Here is an 18,250-nt window from a genome sequence, read left to right on the forward strand (position 1 = left end):
GTCAGTTTAGTGAAAGCTACATAGAGGAGGAAGAAGCACTGCACTGATGAGGAATCACAGGACTAATTATTTCAAAGTTGGAATTGAAAGGTTCCAAGCTTAGCTCTGTGGTGTTTTTTCTAACATTGTAGTTTTTTACTAAGTTTTTAAAAAATGGACGCTAAGGGCCAGACTGGCACCTTTAAAAGATCCTCCCTCAAACGCAATCTATCTGGCTCGCAGAAGGTAAGAGGAGGCCTGCAGAAAACAGGCTACTTTCACAATTCTTCGCATCTTCAACTAGAAGTTATGTTGTCCATTATTTGCTAACTTTCACGTTACAGTCACATGGTTCAGTCTATTCATTAGGATTTTCATGCAACAGAAAAAAAAATCCATGAATAATTGTAAAATGGCCATTGAACTCTGACCCTCTTTCCTGTCTCTGCTATAAAGAGATGTATCATCACAGCATGATTCTTCCACCATCACGTTTGGCTGGTGTGATCAGGGTGTAGGTTTTCTTTAAAAACATGGATGGTGCATGTAGCTTAAAGTTCAGATTATTTTCTTTTAATATTTTAGATAATTAATTAAACTCTTGGGATTTTGTTTTCTGACCAACCATACTTGATGGTTTGCACAACTTTCTCCCCGACTTGTCTGCTGATTTTCTTGGTATTTAAAATGCTGTCGGTTCCCTAATGTTGTCTAATTACCCTCTGCAGAAGAAATGTGTTCATGCTAAACATATTGACTCTATTTACTAATTAAGTGATATCTGAGTGGAAGTTGTTTGCACTTTTTAAGGGTTATTTGAGTTAAGAGGGCTGAACTAAACACACAGACCACATCACAAAACACTGAAATCATTTTATTCCCACTTGTTAGCCTAGCTGAAAGAAAAGGGCCTGTTTGTTCAAAATAACTTATTTATGGTCATAGCTAATTTTTTCAACCAAAACCCTCTACAGTCACAGTTAAAGCTGAGCATTTACTTTCCACTTAACACAGTTTAATCCACTAAAATGGTCCCTCTAAGAATGTCTAGAGTCCTAATAGATACACGGCTCTTTCAAACTCTGCTTTGATGTTGTTAATATCTTTCAGTTCACATGTCATTTGAATTATAAAAATAAAATTTGTATGTATTGTTCATAGACGAGCAATAAATAAATCAAGTTTGTGACAATTTCTTGAAATAATGCAGCAGTGCCAAAATGATAGAAGGATCCTTTATCTGGTTTATGCAAAAAATCCATTTAAAATATTTTGGATCATGCAGTAGATGTTAAAAAGTATATTTTGTTGTTTTACAAAAAATGAGTAAAATGCCATTTAGTTATTTAGTTAGTAGGAATATTTTTTATAAAATTCACAGGATTTTTTTGTAACAACCTCAAAATAAGCTGGTGTTAGAAACTTGAATTTCATTTTTTTCACTTCTTTAAACTTTTTATTTAGCGTTGCAACATTAAAACAATTTAGCAGCGATCTTAAGCGAGCAGTCCTGTGATTATAATGGTTTCAAAAATAAAGTCAACATCATGGTCCCCTTTATGTTCTTGTCATGCACAACTGCTCAGTTTCTTTGCCAGTGGATTTAGTTTTCTCTTTTGCATTATAACCGTAATTTATTGTGTTTTGTCTTAGACGGGGATCTATTTTTTTCTCGCTGGTTATTTATTTTCCAGTCATTTACAAATTAAATCTTGAAAAAAATCTAAAATTAAAACAATGAGGGCAAAAGTTGTGCTCGTTGGGAGCATTATCCAAAAGTTCCGCATCACAGAGCACATTCAGTTAAGCATGTTCAGATTATATTACCCTGCTGCTATTAATGAAATTAGGAAAGTGCTCATTTCCATCTGTCCTTTTCCGAGAAAAGTTCCTGTAACAAGAAAAGAATTGGGTCTGAAAAACCTCTGGCCTGAAAGTTGTTTAAAATCACTGATGAATTTTGGGAACATTTACACCTTTTACTGTTTTAAAAAAAAACCCAAAGAGAGCACAGAAATGTGATGAACAGACCTACTGATCTTCAGCCTCATATGACCGTGCATGATGTAAGAGTCAGGCTCAGGTCAGGTGAGGACCAAAGAGCATTAAAAAGCTTAAAGGCTCATAAATTAAAAGCGAGGTTTCATTGTTTCGCCCTGAAGCACATCAGGTTTCCTTTTTTAAAGAACACTCAGAAGAAGTTTAAACAACCTTTAAATACGAAAAACATTATTATAGAATGCTTCAATATGGACTAACTAATGGCACTCGTTGTTCCAAATGTTTAAAATAAAATAAATACAACAACAAACACAGAACATGTTAAAATGATTACATAGAAAAAAGTATATTTAGGTTATTAATGTATTTTATACCAGTATGATTTTTGTTTACATAGAAATAAAAGGAATATTATTAGAAATAGATCAAACCTAGATGTATTTACAGTATTCACACTAAAATGACCCTTTTATTGTGGGAGCTGAATGAGGTTATAATAGTAAGTTAAACTGATGGCCCATCATAAACTCTGCAGCTGAAATAATCTAGATGGGAGATGTGATGTTAGTGCACACTCAAAGATGCACGACTTAAACCAGATATTTACAGCATCCTTTTCCCCTCTGTCTCACATTAAATCAGCGAATGGAGAACTGCAATTCCCAAATGTCAAAGCAATGGGATTTTTTTTTATTTTGAACATTACCTACTTGAAGTTTAAATGACATTAAAACTTCAAGTAGTTTATAAGGTTGACTCTCAACACTTAATGAAAGCATACTGTACCTCTGGATGGATGGATGTATTTTAAGGATTAAAACAAAATTACTATCTTGTGCGACATCATGGAAAAGACCTGTTACCCTCCATTATCGGGTATAAATATCAGGTAAATGAAAGTACCACATTAGCCTGTTAAAATAAATACATAAATGTATCATGAGAATTTTGAGACATTAAGGGAAAAGAATTGTTCTGTGTTTTAGAGTTGAAAGTGTGTTGATCACAAGTAAATGACCTAATGAAGTTTCTGGATGAATTTTGTAAATAAAAAAATAGATAAATAGTCCACCTAAGCTGAAAGTCCACTCGGGTATCAAGAAGGTTAATATATACTTTACAAACAGAATTAGGGACACACATCTTAATTGTTGGAGACATTTTTTTCAGTCTCCTTAATCTAAAAGCAATATTCCTGATCAAAATGACTGCATTTAGTGTAGGACAACTCATAATGCTGAGGAAATGAATCAGGTATACAGGTAGCAGCATCAGGTTGTGAGGGTGTTCAGTGTAGGAGGGAATGATGCACATCACAGATTAGGTTTCATCATTAGGAAAAAAAAAAACATTATGTGGAAAAAATATAGGTGGCCTAAAGGTAGCAGTGGCCATAACTATACAATTAGTTATAAAGGGGCTTAAAGACAATAGAGGGAAACTTTTCTCCATCATACAGTCCTGCTTAAAGCCACAGCAGATGTGTGGGTGTGAAAAGGAGTGTGTGAGAAGGCTGACCCAGTTCTATCAGAAAGAATAGACCAAAGGGGAAACCAAGACCCTTTGACCTTAACATGTTTCATAAAATATTGGAATTGCAGGAGAGGGAAAACAATATAAGCATGACTTTAAATATCCTGTTTTATCTGTACCTATACTCCACACCTATATGCTAAATCCTTAAAATAGAAATTTATTTAAGTCAAAATGTTTTTTAAAAATGTAATCTAATATAATTGAATCTAATCTAATCTAATAATTGTCTATAATTTAATTTAATATAATTATTATAGTAAAGAAAAGATAAAATAGCACTAATTAGTTATTCAGAACATCCAATTTCACTCGCATTTTCATTTCAATTCATTTCATTTATGTAGTGCCAATTAACAACACGTGTCCTCTCAAGGACCTTTACTGAGTCAAATTAATCAAATCATAAAGGCCATCCTACATGCAAATAAAGTTTAAGTGATAATTAAATGTGGAAGACTCTTATCAGCTTCACCTGAACCACCTGCAATGTCCCTAGTTCAGCTCCAGCCAATGAACTCAGGTCCGCACCTTCTCTGAAGCCAATCATCTTTCAAGATCCAGTTCATTTAGCTCCTAGCCTAGCTTCTCTCTTTGGCCCGCAGGCCAACTTTCACCCACCTCCAACCAGACATGGGCAATGTGGAGTCAACAAGTCATCTCCATGTCATGTATTTGTTCTACCCAGCCACTGAAGCAGGTGAGTCCCATCTTCACCGTGAATTAACCTGTGCAGATTGGACTTAGATTAAATACATGACATGGAGATGACTTGTTGACTCCACATTGCCCATGTCTGTCTCCAACCCATCTCCTCCCTCACTCTCAGACTATTCTCAGTCCCACTCATCCTCTGGCTTATTCCTCCACCAATCGGTTTCTAGGTTCTCATCCCCATCCGAATGTTTCATTCACAGCATCAAAGTTTTCTATCGGGCCCCAGGCGCCAAATAACTTATTTCATTTATGTCTATATCCACTTCTATCTTGTTGAACCCCAGTTGGGCAGCAGGCCGCTCACCAGAGGTGTCAAGTAACAATCAAATATGTTGTTACCTTGGAGGGATTATTTTTTAGACAACTTTTTACTTCTACTCCTTCAAAAAAAAAAAAAAAAAAAATGCAATTATCTGTGATTTCTACTCCTTACATTTCATAAAAATACTTATTTTTGTTTCATTTGAGCTCATTTTCTTTATGACCTGTTGGTATATTAAAAAAAATAAATCACCAAAATGATTTGTTTCATCCAGACAATGAATTTCTTTGTGGTTGGACTCGGGGCTGAACCAACTTGTTGTTCGTTAGATACCAAAAAAAAAAAAAATTCTTTCAACTTGATGCAAAGTTAAATTTGCCGCTATTACCATTTGTTATGAAACTAAGGAAATCAAGTATAAGGAAATTATGATCCAGAATTGTACAAAAATATTCCTTTAATAGGGTAGTGCAGTAACCATTATATAATTATTTCCTGCATTACCTATATTTACTTGAGTAAAAAGCTTAAGTTGATACTCTAACTTCTATAAAAGTATTTTTACTGAAGGATTTGTACTTCTACTTGAGTAAAAAACATTATTATTTTTGACACCTCTGAATCACACTGAGCCTGGTTCTGCTGGAGGTTTCTTCCTGTTAAAAGGGAGTTTTCCTCTCCACTGTCGCTACAAGCATGCTTAGTGTAAGGGATTTCAGAGTCAATGAGTCCTTGCAATCAGCTGGTTTTCCTTATATAGAAACATTTTGAAGAATAGGATTGTGTTACATAAATAAATAAATTGAAAATACTTTTCTAATTGCAACTTTTCTCTGCATGAGTCTCTCCCGGTTGAAATACACTTTATCTTGACCTTTTCTCAAAATTAGAAAATAAAAAGAGAACATGCAATTGAAGTTATGCAGATCTATTTTCCCAGGGACTACAAATGGAAGCTAGCAATAGCTAACTCTATTACAAGAGTGTATTTTGTACACCGTCCCCATTAAATAATCTTATAAACTAAACAGCTTGGAAAGTGCCTTAAGATGACAGGCATTGTGACCCAGTGCTACATTAATAGACTGAACTGAATTGATGTTTTCGGGTACATAAGGTGGGAAAAGGAGAGGACTGTGAGGATAGGAAAGGAGGTAAAAAAAAAAAAAAAAAAATCTTTTTTTTAATTTACAGTTTTAGGCAACAGCAAAATTTTCAGGGAGAGATCATTCTTCTACAATAAAAGATATATGTACTTAAAAGCTTTTTTAATATTTAGCGGTTGTGTCAGTAGATCTATCTAGCTATATTTATTAAATATTATCAAATATCTACTAACTGTAGTTTACTGGACTAAAACAGAAGCAGTTTAAATGTATATGACTTTAATATGACTAAGGCTAATGCATGTTGTGTGTTTCAGGATTGTTTCTGGAATGCAATAGGGAGTCATTAAAAACTACATTTCATTTAGTATCTTATGAATAAGGTTAAATAGCAGTTTATTACAGCAGATCTAAAAATCCTCTAATGAAATTTGATATGAGAAACAGCAATGTGGCCTGATAGAAAGATATTTTTTTGCTCTTCTTTACCCAAAAAACTAAAATAGTTTATTTCATATAGGCTCCTCGTTCTCTTACATTTTTATATAAATGCAGTTTTCAAGGTGATAAATACAACTTTACAGATGGTACAAAAAGAAATGTTAAATTAGATTTGTTCATTTTTGGTTTTTATTATTTCATTTATTTCTGCTTGTCTGTCTTTGGTGGAAAAAAAAACAGCAGCTCTAAAACATGTCTTATGACTCCTCTGACTCTTGGGGATAATCAATGACATGTTGGACTCGTGACGCATAACTGGATTTTCAGACTCTGGAGAACAAAGAGTGCATTTACAAGCAGGGATGTCTTAAACAGCCAGCCTCGCAGTGGCTTCAGATTTACCTAACCGATGCTGCAAAACCAAAGAAATTTAAAAATCATTATAAAAACTTTTAGCCTCAAATGAATACTTGTAACAATTTAACTTCTTATGTATTTAATAAAGACAGTTTTCTACGTGTCACAGCGCATTAGGCTCTAACCCCATTTCCAAACAAAGCTGAGCAATTAGTTGCTTTTATCCTCAACCTCAGTGGCATCCCACTCCTTTCAGGACACCCCTCCAATCCACCTTTCTTTCATGCTAATGAGGCTTTTGTTGGACACATTCCACCACCACTGCTATTTTTAGAGCATTTTCTTTTTCCTTCTAACAGCACAGAATGTAAGCCAATATCAGCTGGAAATGAAACGCAGTTACTCCTTGTTTAAAAGGCTTTTAAGGGTTCAATGTTGTAATTGTAGCTTCACTGGAACAAATTAGCTGTGATCTATGTGCTACTAGGCTGTGGGTCAGCAGACCGGGACCATGTGATTTCAATAGGATAAGAAGAGAATAGATAGCATACTGCCCATGTGGCCTGTATGTGCTTTTTTAGATTTATATATAACATCTGATTTTTTTTTATGTGCAAAAGTGAAAAAGTTATGGAGAGACAAACGAGAAATGTTAATAGTGCCAGGGGCCAGATTTTCCAAATAAAACATCTTTTCATCAGTCTCGGCACTAGGACATAGTTTTTAGTATTTTTCTCTTTCAACAAACCCGCATTTATGTTCAACTTGAAAAACTTGCAATGTGATTTTCAGTGATTATTTTCTCATAAAAGTGTGCATTCCAGAATGAATGCTGGGTTTTGTTTCCACGCTGGCTTATGTCTCGATCATTTGCTTGGTGTAACACTCTGTTCTAGCGACGTCTTAATTCTTGATGGTCTTTGTTGGTTAAGAGCTCAAAGGAAAGGCGAGCTCCTAACGAGGCCAGCTGCTTTGCTGGCTGGCTAGATTTTGGCTTTAATTGCTGTGGTTAATGAGTTTAAGTAAGCTGAAATAAATGCGTCATTACTGGCCAAAAAAATCCCCTTCTGGAAATCCTCTTTGTTTTTGCTCTCCTGTAATGACCAGTGGCTAAAATCCTGAGGAGGACAAAAACGGGTGAAATTTGTGGACGTCCGTATTATTCTGCCGTCAGCCCAGTCAGGCTCAAACTGCTCCCTTTTACCTTAAAAGGTTCTCATTTGAAAACATAAAACAATTCTTTTAAATTTTAATTCTCTGTCCTTAGATTTTTAAACTCCCTTTTTATTCCATATGGAGAATCCTTTGTAAAGGATTTTGCTACAAACCAACAAAATGTGTGATATTTGACATCTCAACTCTTAAAGTGGCAAAAAAAACCCTGAAATCTCTTAAACATGATGTTAGTTTTTCATTGATTTCTATGTCTTGAAAAAAAAAAAACATATCCCTATTTTTTCTAATAGCTTGTGGCATTTCAACTACAATCTTTTATGTGGTTAAGGACTTTGATACTATATACCACCAAATGGTACTGTATGATTATAAAACTAAAAAAAGAAAGCATGAGAAAAATAATTCCTATAAGGAGTGTGATGTGGATTTTTTTCAGTTTCCTGTTATATGCCATCTTTTATCACTTTAATTCAGGCTAAAAGGGTTGTAAGTTAAGTCATATTTTACAAAAGAGCTCAAGCTCATTCAGATTTTAAGGTGAGCAGTCATGAAAAACTATTTTAAGTCTTACCAAAAAGTCCAGACTTGGACTTCTTCAGTTTAACATTTTCCTATTTTAGCTAAACAACCATGGTGTGTTAGGTTGGCGTTTGCACTTTATTATTTGTTTTTATTTTTTGACATTAATCTAAACCTGGTTTAAAGACACTTACATCTTTATTCTCATTTGTCTGCTGTTTCATCGGCTTTCATAACGCCGTTCTCTAACAAACCTTTGAGGCCACCATAGAAAAGCAACTAAAATTTTAAATTAAATTAGCCAGAACAGGCTCTATTTATTATCATTGCACTGAATTCAATTGAGGGTTTCAAAATAAAAGAGGTTCAATAAAAAAAAAATTGTTTTAATGTTTTTTGTTGAGCTTTTTTACCTTTTTTAAACCATGTATTTTATCTCTACTTTGTCTCATTCAGTGACATAAATTGTGGTTTTAAATTGAGAAATGTTTGCCCAATTCAATGTGTGTAACTAGCAATGCAAAGCAGAGGATGGCTGTATTTTCCTTCCCCCTATAAAAATGTGTGTGGAACCAGAGATTAACTGACCTTGCCCCTGACTGGACACCAGTCATTCTTTAACAAGGCGCCTTACAAAAGTATGCTTGCATCCAATTCTCCCAATTATTCAAATGTAGTTGAAATCAAAGGAGTACGAGGGTTAGGGGGTAAGGTGGGTGAGGCTCGGGGTTTCAGATGAAAACCACGGGAGTCTCTTAACTGGCTAGGTTAGAGACTCTGAGCCATCTTCCCACAGAAACAGGCACTGGATCATATACAGAGGTGCAAGGGCAAAACACAAAGAAAGAGGTTTCAACAAGTTGGGAGATTAGGGGCAGGTTATCAAAGTAGATTTGTTGTGCCTTGTATCAAGCCAAGGATGAAAATACCCCGTGGGCATGCAGAAGGGGGTCATGGGACTCCCAAAAGGATTACCTTGAACTGGAGTCATGGGACTTGGGCGAACAAAGACTTTGCTCACATGCTCATCATATTAGCCTGCCCTCATAAAGTGAAGAAGTTTCTTGTCCTTTGGGATTCAATGGGAGAGCAGCAGAAGAGGAAGGCTCAGCCAGAGGAGCAGCAGACTTCTCCTCGCTCCTAAAACACCAATGTGTTGCAGTTTCAGGCAGTAGGACTGTAAGGCTCCAGCAGAGGCAGAGGACTGGGTGTAAGTGGACTTTACAACTCAAGGTATTTTTGAACCTAATTTCTAGCAATATTTTAACGATATCTCATAGTTTGGGGTCTAGTTTAAATTGTTGTCCCAGGAGAGTGAATTCAGATGAGGTAAATATGAGCAGGCAGCACTGCAGGAGCCCTGGATGCTCAATGATGCGTAATAATACTCTGAGCCAGGATGAGAAAAAAAAAGAAAAGAGGGAAAAATGATTTTCAAAATCTAATGAGTAGCGAGTAAATTGGCTAAATACTTGTTGAAATACAAATTTACTCAAAAAAAGTTCACTTTTAAAGGTTTAATAAAAACGCTAAGACATGCAAGAGGAAACCAAGGAAAAAGGCTCACCCTTTAAATGTTTAAAGCATGTTTTGGCGACTCAGCAGTGGGAGAGAGCTCTTTGGGTCTCTATAACTTGTGACAAGTCATAAGACACCAGCAGAGTTTGTGGACAGTCTCTAATTCATCCATGTATGACCCACCTCAAGATCCCTTAACATAATTCAATAACTTTAATTCTTTGTCTATTGTATTTCATAGGGATTTCTTAATAAACTGTTGCTGCAGATAATTCATCAGCTTTGAATGGACTGCTAATGTTGTCAGGGAAGAAAAAAACAAAAACTGTACTTTGTATTCTGGGCAGATTTGCTCCATCCTGGAAGACGATCAAACAGCAATCAGAGCGAAAAATATGTGGGACACTGCTTTTAAACTTCAACCAAGTTTTCATCCTGCAAAATTTCGGCACAGCAATAAGAAAACAGACTTTTTTCGTTTTTTTCATCAGCTTCTACTGGAGCATAATCCACCACTGAGTGTATTCTATTTATTCCTGACTATAATACTTCCCCGTCTGTTATTTATGCTTTCTTTGCAGATTTCAAACTCTCGCCATCTTTTAGCCGGGGGATTACGGCTAAGAGGATTTTGAAAGTGCAACTTAAATTCAGATATATATCGTTGAGGCTGATCTCCTGGGGGAAGCTATGATAGCTGGTAATGCTCACTTAGGTTCTCTCTGGTTTTGTTTTCGCAGGCGCAGAAAGCTTGGATTGAGAGGACATTTCTAAAGCGGGAATGTGTTCACATATTTCCCAGCAAGGACCCAACCAGGTAATAAAAAAAAAAGACCTATGAAACTTTTAACATGGATTAAAATGAAGTATGTCAAATTAATCGCAAAGGTTGTTAAGATCGGTTTGGTTTAGAGGCTGTAAAGTTAAAAAATATATATACTTTTTTAAATGACGGTAATAGATAAATTTGATCTTTACTTTTATCTTTAATAAATAGTTTCTTTCGTTTGCTAAACTTTTTACCGCCTAAAGTGCTATTTTTTGGTGGTTTTCCAAAGTTCCTCCTTCCTCTGTGAGCTGCTGACTGCAGACAAGCAGTTAACATTTCTAGAAACATAAATAGGCAGAGATATGGAATAAAAAGGCCTATTGATATACGTCTTGAAAGGACAAAGTCATAATAAGTTTTAATTCACATGAATTGCCTGTGTGGCAGATGTGCCTGTGGCCAGCTGGTGACGCAGCATGTGGCTATCCCTCCTGGTGCCAGTTCCATAGCAGAGGCGACGCCGTTGGTACAGATTGAGACCCCCAATGAAAAATGGAGTGTGGTGAAACACACCAGGACCTATCCTACAGACTCCTATGGGCTCATCGAGTTTCAGGGAGGAGGATTCATTAACAAGGCCATGGTAAGAATCTGGACATTTTCTGTTCCTGTCATAGAGTTGAGAGCAAACGGAACTGACTGAATGGTTTTCTTCCACAGTACATCCGGGTTTCTTATGACACCAAGCCTGACAACCTCTTGCATCTGATGGTGAAGGACTGGCAGCTGGAGTTGCCAACGTTGCTCATCTCAGTGCATGGTGGTCTCCAGAACTTTGACCTCCAACCCAAACTCAAGCAAGTGTTTGGCAAAGGCCTGATAAAAGCAGCTGTCACCACAGGAGCTTGGATCTTCACGGGCGGAGTGAACACAGGTTATTCTAATGCTTTTGCTTTTCACCAAATAGCTCGAGATTTTCATTGCATAATACCTGACCTGTAATTTCCTAAAGGGATGAGGTTTAGCAAGCCATTGTTGCAGATTTAGGCTCTATAATTAGATATTTTTCTTGGAAATTCAGGAAAAGTTCCGGTTTGTGTGGATTTGACCGAATTATATCTTATGACGAGGCACCATGAGGCTTCGGAAACAACAATTTCTTTCACGCTAATCTGTTTTGCTGTTCTTATTTAAGGGGTGATCCGTCATGTGGGCGATGCCTTAAAGGACCATTCATCCAAGTCACGAGGGAAGGTGTGCGCAATAGGGATTGCCCCGTGGGGTATCTTGGAGAACAAAGAGGACCTCATTGGAAAAGATGTAAGAGCTGATTTTCTTACATTTTCCCATTTTTGTTTCAATAATCACTGTTGTTTGACACTTTTCTCTCCATTCTTTATCTAGGTAACCAGACCCTATCAATCCATGGCTAACCTACTTAGCAAGCTTGCAGTGCTCAACAGTAGCCACTCTCATTTTATCCTCACTGACAACGGAACCTGTGGGAAGTATGGCTCTGAGGTCAAACTCCGGCGGCTGGTGGAGAAGCACATTTCCTTGCAGAAGATCAACACTCGTAAGCATTGCTGGATTATGGGCAGCTGGGTCAGAGGTTGTGTTGGTACCTTAGTCACTGATGAATTCAAATGAAGACTGATAATAAACACACTCTCTCAATTTCTGTCAAAAGTTTATCTAATAAAGCTGTCTTTGCATCTGACCTTTTAAAACATAATGTGATAATACAAAGCCTGAATTTTAAAAGAAAACACCAATATAAAAGTAGAGGCCGTAGAGTATATAAAACGAAACTCCTTAGATAGATATGGGTTTTTAAGTTCTCTTTGAAAAAATACACTTGTTCCAAAGCATGGAAAAAACTCTGAATTCCAGAGACATACATTGAGACAAACTCTTCCAGGTGCCTACGGGACGCGTGAGCCAGGATCTTAGAGGAGGAGTCGGTGGAGACTCCCTTTCCCTGTGACAAGTGGGCTTCCCTTTGTCATCCTATGCCTGGGACTTTAAATAAGGCAGGGACAGCAAAGGGATGCCCAGCTGTCACCACTGACGTCGCTCACCTGCCTCCATCACATTGAATTCTGTCACTTTTTTTATTGAATTCTGAAATTCATTATCCACCTAGTCGTAGAAACACCTTGTCTTTTTCTACATTCCAGGTTTGGGTCAGGGCGTTCCTCTTGTGTGCCTGATAGTGGAGGGAGGTCCCAATGTCATCTCTATCACTTTAGAGAGCCTGAGGGATGAGCCTCCCATCCCTGTGGTGGTGTGTGATGGCAGCGGCCGTGCTTCTGACATCATATCCTTCGCACACAAGTTCTCAGAGGACGGAGGGTGAGGCCTTAGCCGATTCCTCTGCTGTAACACCTCAGTGGTATGCTCGGGTTAAAAAAAGTTTGAAATTTGATTTCCCAATCCTCTCCTGAAGCCTGGTTAATGATGACGTCAGAGACCAGCTCCTGGTCACGATCCAGAAGACGTTCAATTATAGCAAAAGTCAGTCTCAGCAGATCCTGCTCATGGTAATGGAGTGCATGAAAAAAAGGGAGCTGGTGAGTAACAGTGGAGGTTTTATATGCATTTAAAATCATCTTTCATTTCAGTATCATTTGTTTTGTCACTCAATAAACATTTCTAATTTCATCAAGTGTCCATTGTCGTTTATATAGCCATTCCATTCGTCTGTGTTAATCTCCATTAACAGAGTGAATAAACATGATCTTAAGAAATGTTTGTGATTTGGGCTTTTTGGTTCATCGTGTGGAAGATTCTGCTTGTGGTCCGATGAGATCAAAACTGAACTTTTTGGTTAACATATATTAACACATCATCCCCATAGTGGCACATGGTAGTAGTAGCATCATGCTGTATGATGCTTTTCTTTAACAGGGATGTAAAAGCTGGCTGGACAGGCCGAGATTCTGGATGAAGCTCCTGGAATCAAATTTGTAAGCTGCCAAATACTTAATGGGCTAAAATGACTAAATAATAAAAGTCAAGGCCTAAAGCTATTGAGAAATGAGAGTAAAACTCAAAAGCTTCTGCTTGCAGACTATTCCAATCCCTTCAGCTGAGGCTACTTTGCATAAAAGCATATGCAAAGATTTTTTAGTAGATGAGCAAAACTGCTAGAGAATACTTGGAGAGGGCTGCAGCTGCCAAACGCATGCCTCCAAACCCACAAGAAAAGGCATAAAGTGACAAAATGTGAAAAAGTTCAAGGAGTATGAATACCTTGGAAACACCATGTATGTGAAAAGTCAGCTTCTTCTCCGTCACCACTGAATCGACACTAAAGCAGATTAACCATATATATATAAAATGTGTTTTCAGAATGTGTTTTTATTTTCTTTTTTTTTAGAAATAGCATCTGGAGCAGAATCCTCAAAAGTGAAGAGGATAATAAATTGCATATATAACCCTGATAAACCATATAGGCTACATCTGGATTCATCTTGTTTGGTGAAAGTACTAAGTTTATAAGTTCACAGAAAGCATGCTGTATGCAGATGGAGTAGATGCTCTATGTCTCTAATCCTCCCCCTGGCTTTTAGAGTGCTATCACTCCACCAACATAATAATGTTTCAGACTGCGTAATGCTCCAACAGACCAGGATAAGCAACTTAAACAGCTTTTTCAAGGATCATGTCACTTCAGCATATCCGCAATCCGACGCTGCAGTCCTGTAGCAGCAGGTGCGTGTGCGTTGACCTGACATGATGATCTTATCCTATAGCAAATGAACCACTTGAAACAGCTGGAATAAATGGTGAAACTGAACAATTCAAAAACCAGAACCAAAAAATAAAAAACATGTTTTCAATATTAAATTGTTGTGTGATGCTTATTATTTACAGCCTTTGGCCAGTTGTTAAGTCTAAGTATTCATGCAGCTTTAATTTAATCTGCCGTGAATGCATGTGACAGAACCAGCTGCATACAAACTACTGGGTTCAGCTAAATACATCACAAAGCAAGTGCTATTCGTTCCTGCTGAGAAAAGTGACTGATTGTTTCCATAAGGATGGCCAGAGAATGAAGAAGCCTAGGTTCCTATTTTCTCTTCTGGCATTAAACTATAATTCAGCCACAGTTTTTTTAAATTCCCTTCTTTCCTGCATGCAGATCACTGTGTTTCGAATGGGCTCTGAAGGGCAGCAAGATATTGAAATGGCCATTCTGACCGCCTTGTTAAAAGGTATTGTGTCATAAAGATAAAATACTCAAATTTGGTATATTTCCTCAGTACTAGTCAGAATGATTAGTAGGGGGAAAAACATTTACATGGACACTTGTAAATGTTAAACTTCTGAGTCCTACTTCATGTTGATCATTGCCATATTTATAGATCTTTTCACAGCAACAATCTTGTTTTTCTGTCAGGGAGCATAGACATGTTTTTTACATGTTCTCTCTTTGTTTGCATCAGGCACAAATGCTTCAGCAGCAGACCAGCTCAGTTTAGCTCTGGCCTGGAACCGAGTGGATATTGCCCGCAATCACATTTTCGTTTACGGGCACAACTTACCAGTGAGTGGTCTGTGAAAATTAGCCAATCGATACAAGCTGTTCCACAGCAGCTACACTCCTTATCATATCTGCTATTTATAGACATGGGTGTGTAATGGACAAAAGAGGAAACGGTTTTAAACAGGGGCGGATGAAAGCTATGGGTCAGCAGAGTTTCTTTTATTTTTTTTCCAAAGATAAATAATTGTGATGTAAACATAAGCAGACACAATCATGTTCTCTCCTAGGGGGGTGGAGGGGATCAAACAAATTAAATAAGGTTTTAATTCTCCAATATACTAAAAAAGCATAATTCCCAAGTCAAATACAAAGAAAGACAACAAAAACATGATTGATTGTTTTTTTTATCACTTAAAAAAACTGAAAACATTTTTTGTCTCTTATAAATCTACTTCCTACTAGCCTGCTGGAGCCATTGCCAATTCTACGAGTGTAGCTTCAACCCAGGAAAAAACAAAGAGTCCAGCCAGCGCTCCACGCAGCAAGGTTCGGGCCAAAAAGGGGAAGGGGAAAGGAAAGGCCAAACCGGAACCTCCTGAGGAGACAGATCCTAGAAAGCTGGAGCTCATTCGCTGGGTGAGTAAGGAGTTGATGGAGAACACTCCATGGAAAATAACAAACATAACTTACTGGCTCTGTGTGATGCTGTATTGTCTGCTAGGTGAACTCTTTGGAGCAGGCTATGATGGATGCTCTGGTGCTGGACAGAGTGGATTTTGTTAAATTGCTGCTTGAGAACGGGGTCAACATCCATCATTTCCTCACCATTCCCAGACTGGAGGAGTTGTACAACACAGTGGGTCCAAAATAAAGACACAGAAAAAAAAAGAGAGTTCCTATAGAGTTCTGAAGACTGAAATAGCATTGCTAAAATTTGCAGAAATAGTATTACTGACCATTTTCTAATCATCACTTTTCTTTAGAAACTGGGACCTGCAAATACCCTTCACGCTGTAGTTAGAGATGTTAAAAAGGTAAATAATTATTGACAAATTCAACAATGTAGAAACAAATTCTGATTCATTCTTTGCTTTACTAAATATTTCAAAGTACTTTTTCAAAGTGTTTTATAACTGTTAATTTTCCAGGGAAACCTTCCTCCAGATTACCAGATTACTTTGATTGATATCGGCCTGGTACTAGAATACCTCATGGGTGGAGCTTACAGGAGCAACTACACAAGGAAGGCTTTCCGCAACCTCTACAATAATCTATATGGACTAAAAAGGGTATGGATAGATGGAAGTGAACATATGACCAGCTGGTCAGATGAAATATCATGTAGTATTAACAATATATGTTTTATTTTTCTCATGCAGCCAAAGGCTTTGAAGCTCCTGGGAATGGAGGTGAGGTTTTTATGAAAAACTGTTTTATTTTAAACATTTACCAGGTACAGCAAAATGTTTGATTTTTAAGTTGAAACCTTTTGTTTTTTTCAGGATGATGAACCGAGAACAAAAGGCAAGAAAAAAAACAAAAAGAAGAAGGAAGAAGAGGTGGAGATAGATGAGGATGACCCAGAGGTCTGTCGGTTCAAGTACCCCTTCCATGAGCTGATGCTGTGGGCTGTGCTGCTGAAGCGCCAGAAGATGGCGCTGTTTCTTTGGCAGCGTGGTGAGGAGGCGATGGCCAAGGCCTTGGTGGCTTGTAAACTGTATAAGGCTATGGCCCACGAGTGCTCTGAAAGTGAACTGGTGGACGACATATCCCAAGACTTGGAAAACAACTCCAAGTGAGTTCTTTGCAGTAATTTATTCAAGCTTTAAGAAACTGTAAAACATAATAAAAAAAAAAACCAAACTCTGTTTGAGTTGTACTCAAACTTTTTAAAACGATTTTCTTCATGTTTGAAGAAAGGAACACTTAAAAAAGTGCTAAGGAAAATAAATCTGGCAAAAACTTTTTGAGCTGAATTTAAAAGCTGCAGTTTGAGGTTATAAAGTCCAACCTTATATTGATCCAGTGTGAAGGCAGAAGACTGGAAGCAATAGGTCAGAGCAGGGGTCACCAATGCAGTGCTTGCGGCATCAAGGCCTGGAGCTCTTCTTTTTTAATCATTTATAGAGTATTTCATCATATTAATCATATAGAGCAGGGGTCACCAACATGGTGCCCACAGGCACCAGGTAGCCCCCAAGGACTACATGTGGTGCCCTCAATCCTGTTCTAAAACTAGCACAATCTTCCAGTGAGCTGCCTCTAAAAGGTTATTTCAGTCTGTTGCTCTACTTTTGTAATCACACTGACACTTCTAAAGATTTGAAAATGAGAATATTTAAATTAAATAAAGCATTGCAAATATGTTTATTGGTAAGCACTGACCCTTGTAGTTCAAAGGTCAGTATTGGTAGCCCCTTCACGTGACACGGTACCGATGAAGTAGCTCTCAGTTTAAAAGAGGTTGGGGACCCTTAATATAGAGAAATAAAGCATTTATAGAGATTTCAAAATTACAGCATCTAATAGAAAATTAGAAATAACAAAATAAAAATGTGTTATTTTGGATGAAATGTAGGTTAATGCTGACTCCTCTGGCTCATAGGCCAGTATTGGTAGTCCTTAATATGACACAGTACCCATGAAGTAGCTCTCAGTATTAAAAAGGTTGGTGACCCCTGGCTTAGAGGCTAAGCAGACTAGCACCCCACCCAGGAAATTAAAAGCACCCTTTGGCTACAGGTACTTCACCGTATGAGGGAAATAATGGCTATTAGTAAAACTGTGAACAGAAAACCTGAAATTCTGTCAATGTTCATTTTTGTTATGTGGATTTACCCGTACCATATTAATGTGTCTGATTACAGGGAATTAAAGCATTTGATTGCTGATAAACTTTATGTTTACTAACAACATAAAGTCTGGCTGTTAAATTCTTGCTAGTTCTCTATGTCTTATTCATAGCATGAATAAAGTTGTTCTCCCATCCAGGACTTTAAATTGCTCCTACAAGGGCATGAGATTAGCACCCACCAACCCACCAAATGGGGGTGAACTCCATCTGTGGCGGCTAGCACAGCCACTACTAGCCAATTTGACGGTTTGGATTATATTAACTTTTTAACTGTAGTGTTCAAAAACCTGTTTTTTATTTCAGCAGAAAACTATCCATGCTTCCTGCATAAGTGATTTTGCTGCTTAGTTTTTCTTTATTGAAAATCTGCAAGCCTAACATTTATCAAAAAATGTTTTGCTCCTAGTAGGATAATGTGTAATCATAGATATGCATTGTAAAGAGGTGCTTTAATAGAAAAAAAATAACTTCTTAGTGTTAGTGGGTGTTTATTTTTTCTTGTGTTGTTTGGGGTCTTTCATACAAA

General features: G+C 37.3%; 1 protein-coding gene across 1 annotated transcript in view; it reads left to right on the forward strand.

The window, feature by feature from the left end:
- The window catches only part of LOC119772398 (transient receptor potential cation channel subfamily M member 1), a 23,664-nt gene continuing 5,414 nt past the window's right edge, over positions 1 to 18,250 (forward strand). The window contains exons 1-16 of the mRNA XM_038268800.1: positions 1 to 225; positions 10,350 to 10,426; positions 10,826 to 11,021; positions 11,099 to 11,312; positions 11,574 to 11,698; positions 11,783 to 11,954; positions 12,559 to 12,733; positions 12,828 to 12,951; positions 14,526 to 14,598; positions 14,830 to 14,930; positions 15,333 to 15,506; positions 15,592 to 15,726; positions 15,854 to 15,904; positions 16,019 to 16,159; positions 16,250 to 16,279; positions 16,373 to 16,665. Of these exons, the coding sequence (XP_038124728.1) occupies positions 154 to 225; positions 10,350 to 10,426; positions 10,826 to 11,021; positions 11,099 to 11,312; positions 11,574 to 11,698; positions 11,783 to 11,954; positions 12,559 to 12,733; positions 12,828 to 12,951; positions 14,526 to 14,598; positions 14,830 to 14,930; positions 15,333 to 15,506; positions 15,592 to 15,726; positions 15,854 to 15,904; positions 16,019 to 16,159; positions 16,250 to 16,279; positions 16,373 to 16,665 (2,153 nt within the window). The 5' untranslated portion in view covers positions 1 to 153. The remainder of the gene's footprint in view (positions 226 to 10,349; positions 10,427 to 10,825; positions 11,022 to 11,098; positions 11,313 to 11,573; positions 11,699 to 11,782; positions 11,955 to 12,558; positions 12,734 to 12,827; positions 12,952 to 14,525; positions 14,599 to 14,829; positions 14,931 to 15,332; positions 15,507 to 15,591; positions 15,727 to 15,853; positions 15,905 to 16,018; positions 16,160 to 16,249; positions 16,280 to 16,372; positions 16,666 to 18,250) is intronic.

This window comes from Cyprinodon tularosa, unplaced genomic scaffold (assembly GCF_016077235.1).
Source record: "Cyprinodon tularosa strain WSP-4 unplaced genomic scaffold, ASM1607723v1 ctg71, whole genome shotgun sequence".
Taxonomy (NCBI): Eukaryota; Metazoa; Chordata; class Actinopteri; order Cyprinodontiformes; family Cyprinodontidae; genus Cyprinodon; species Cyprinodon tularosa.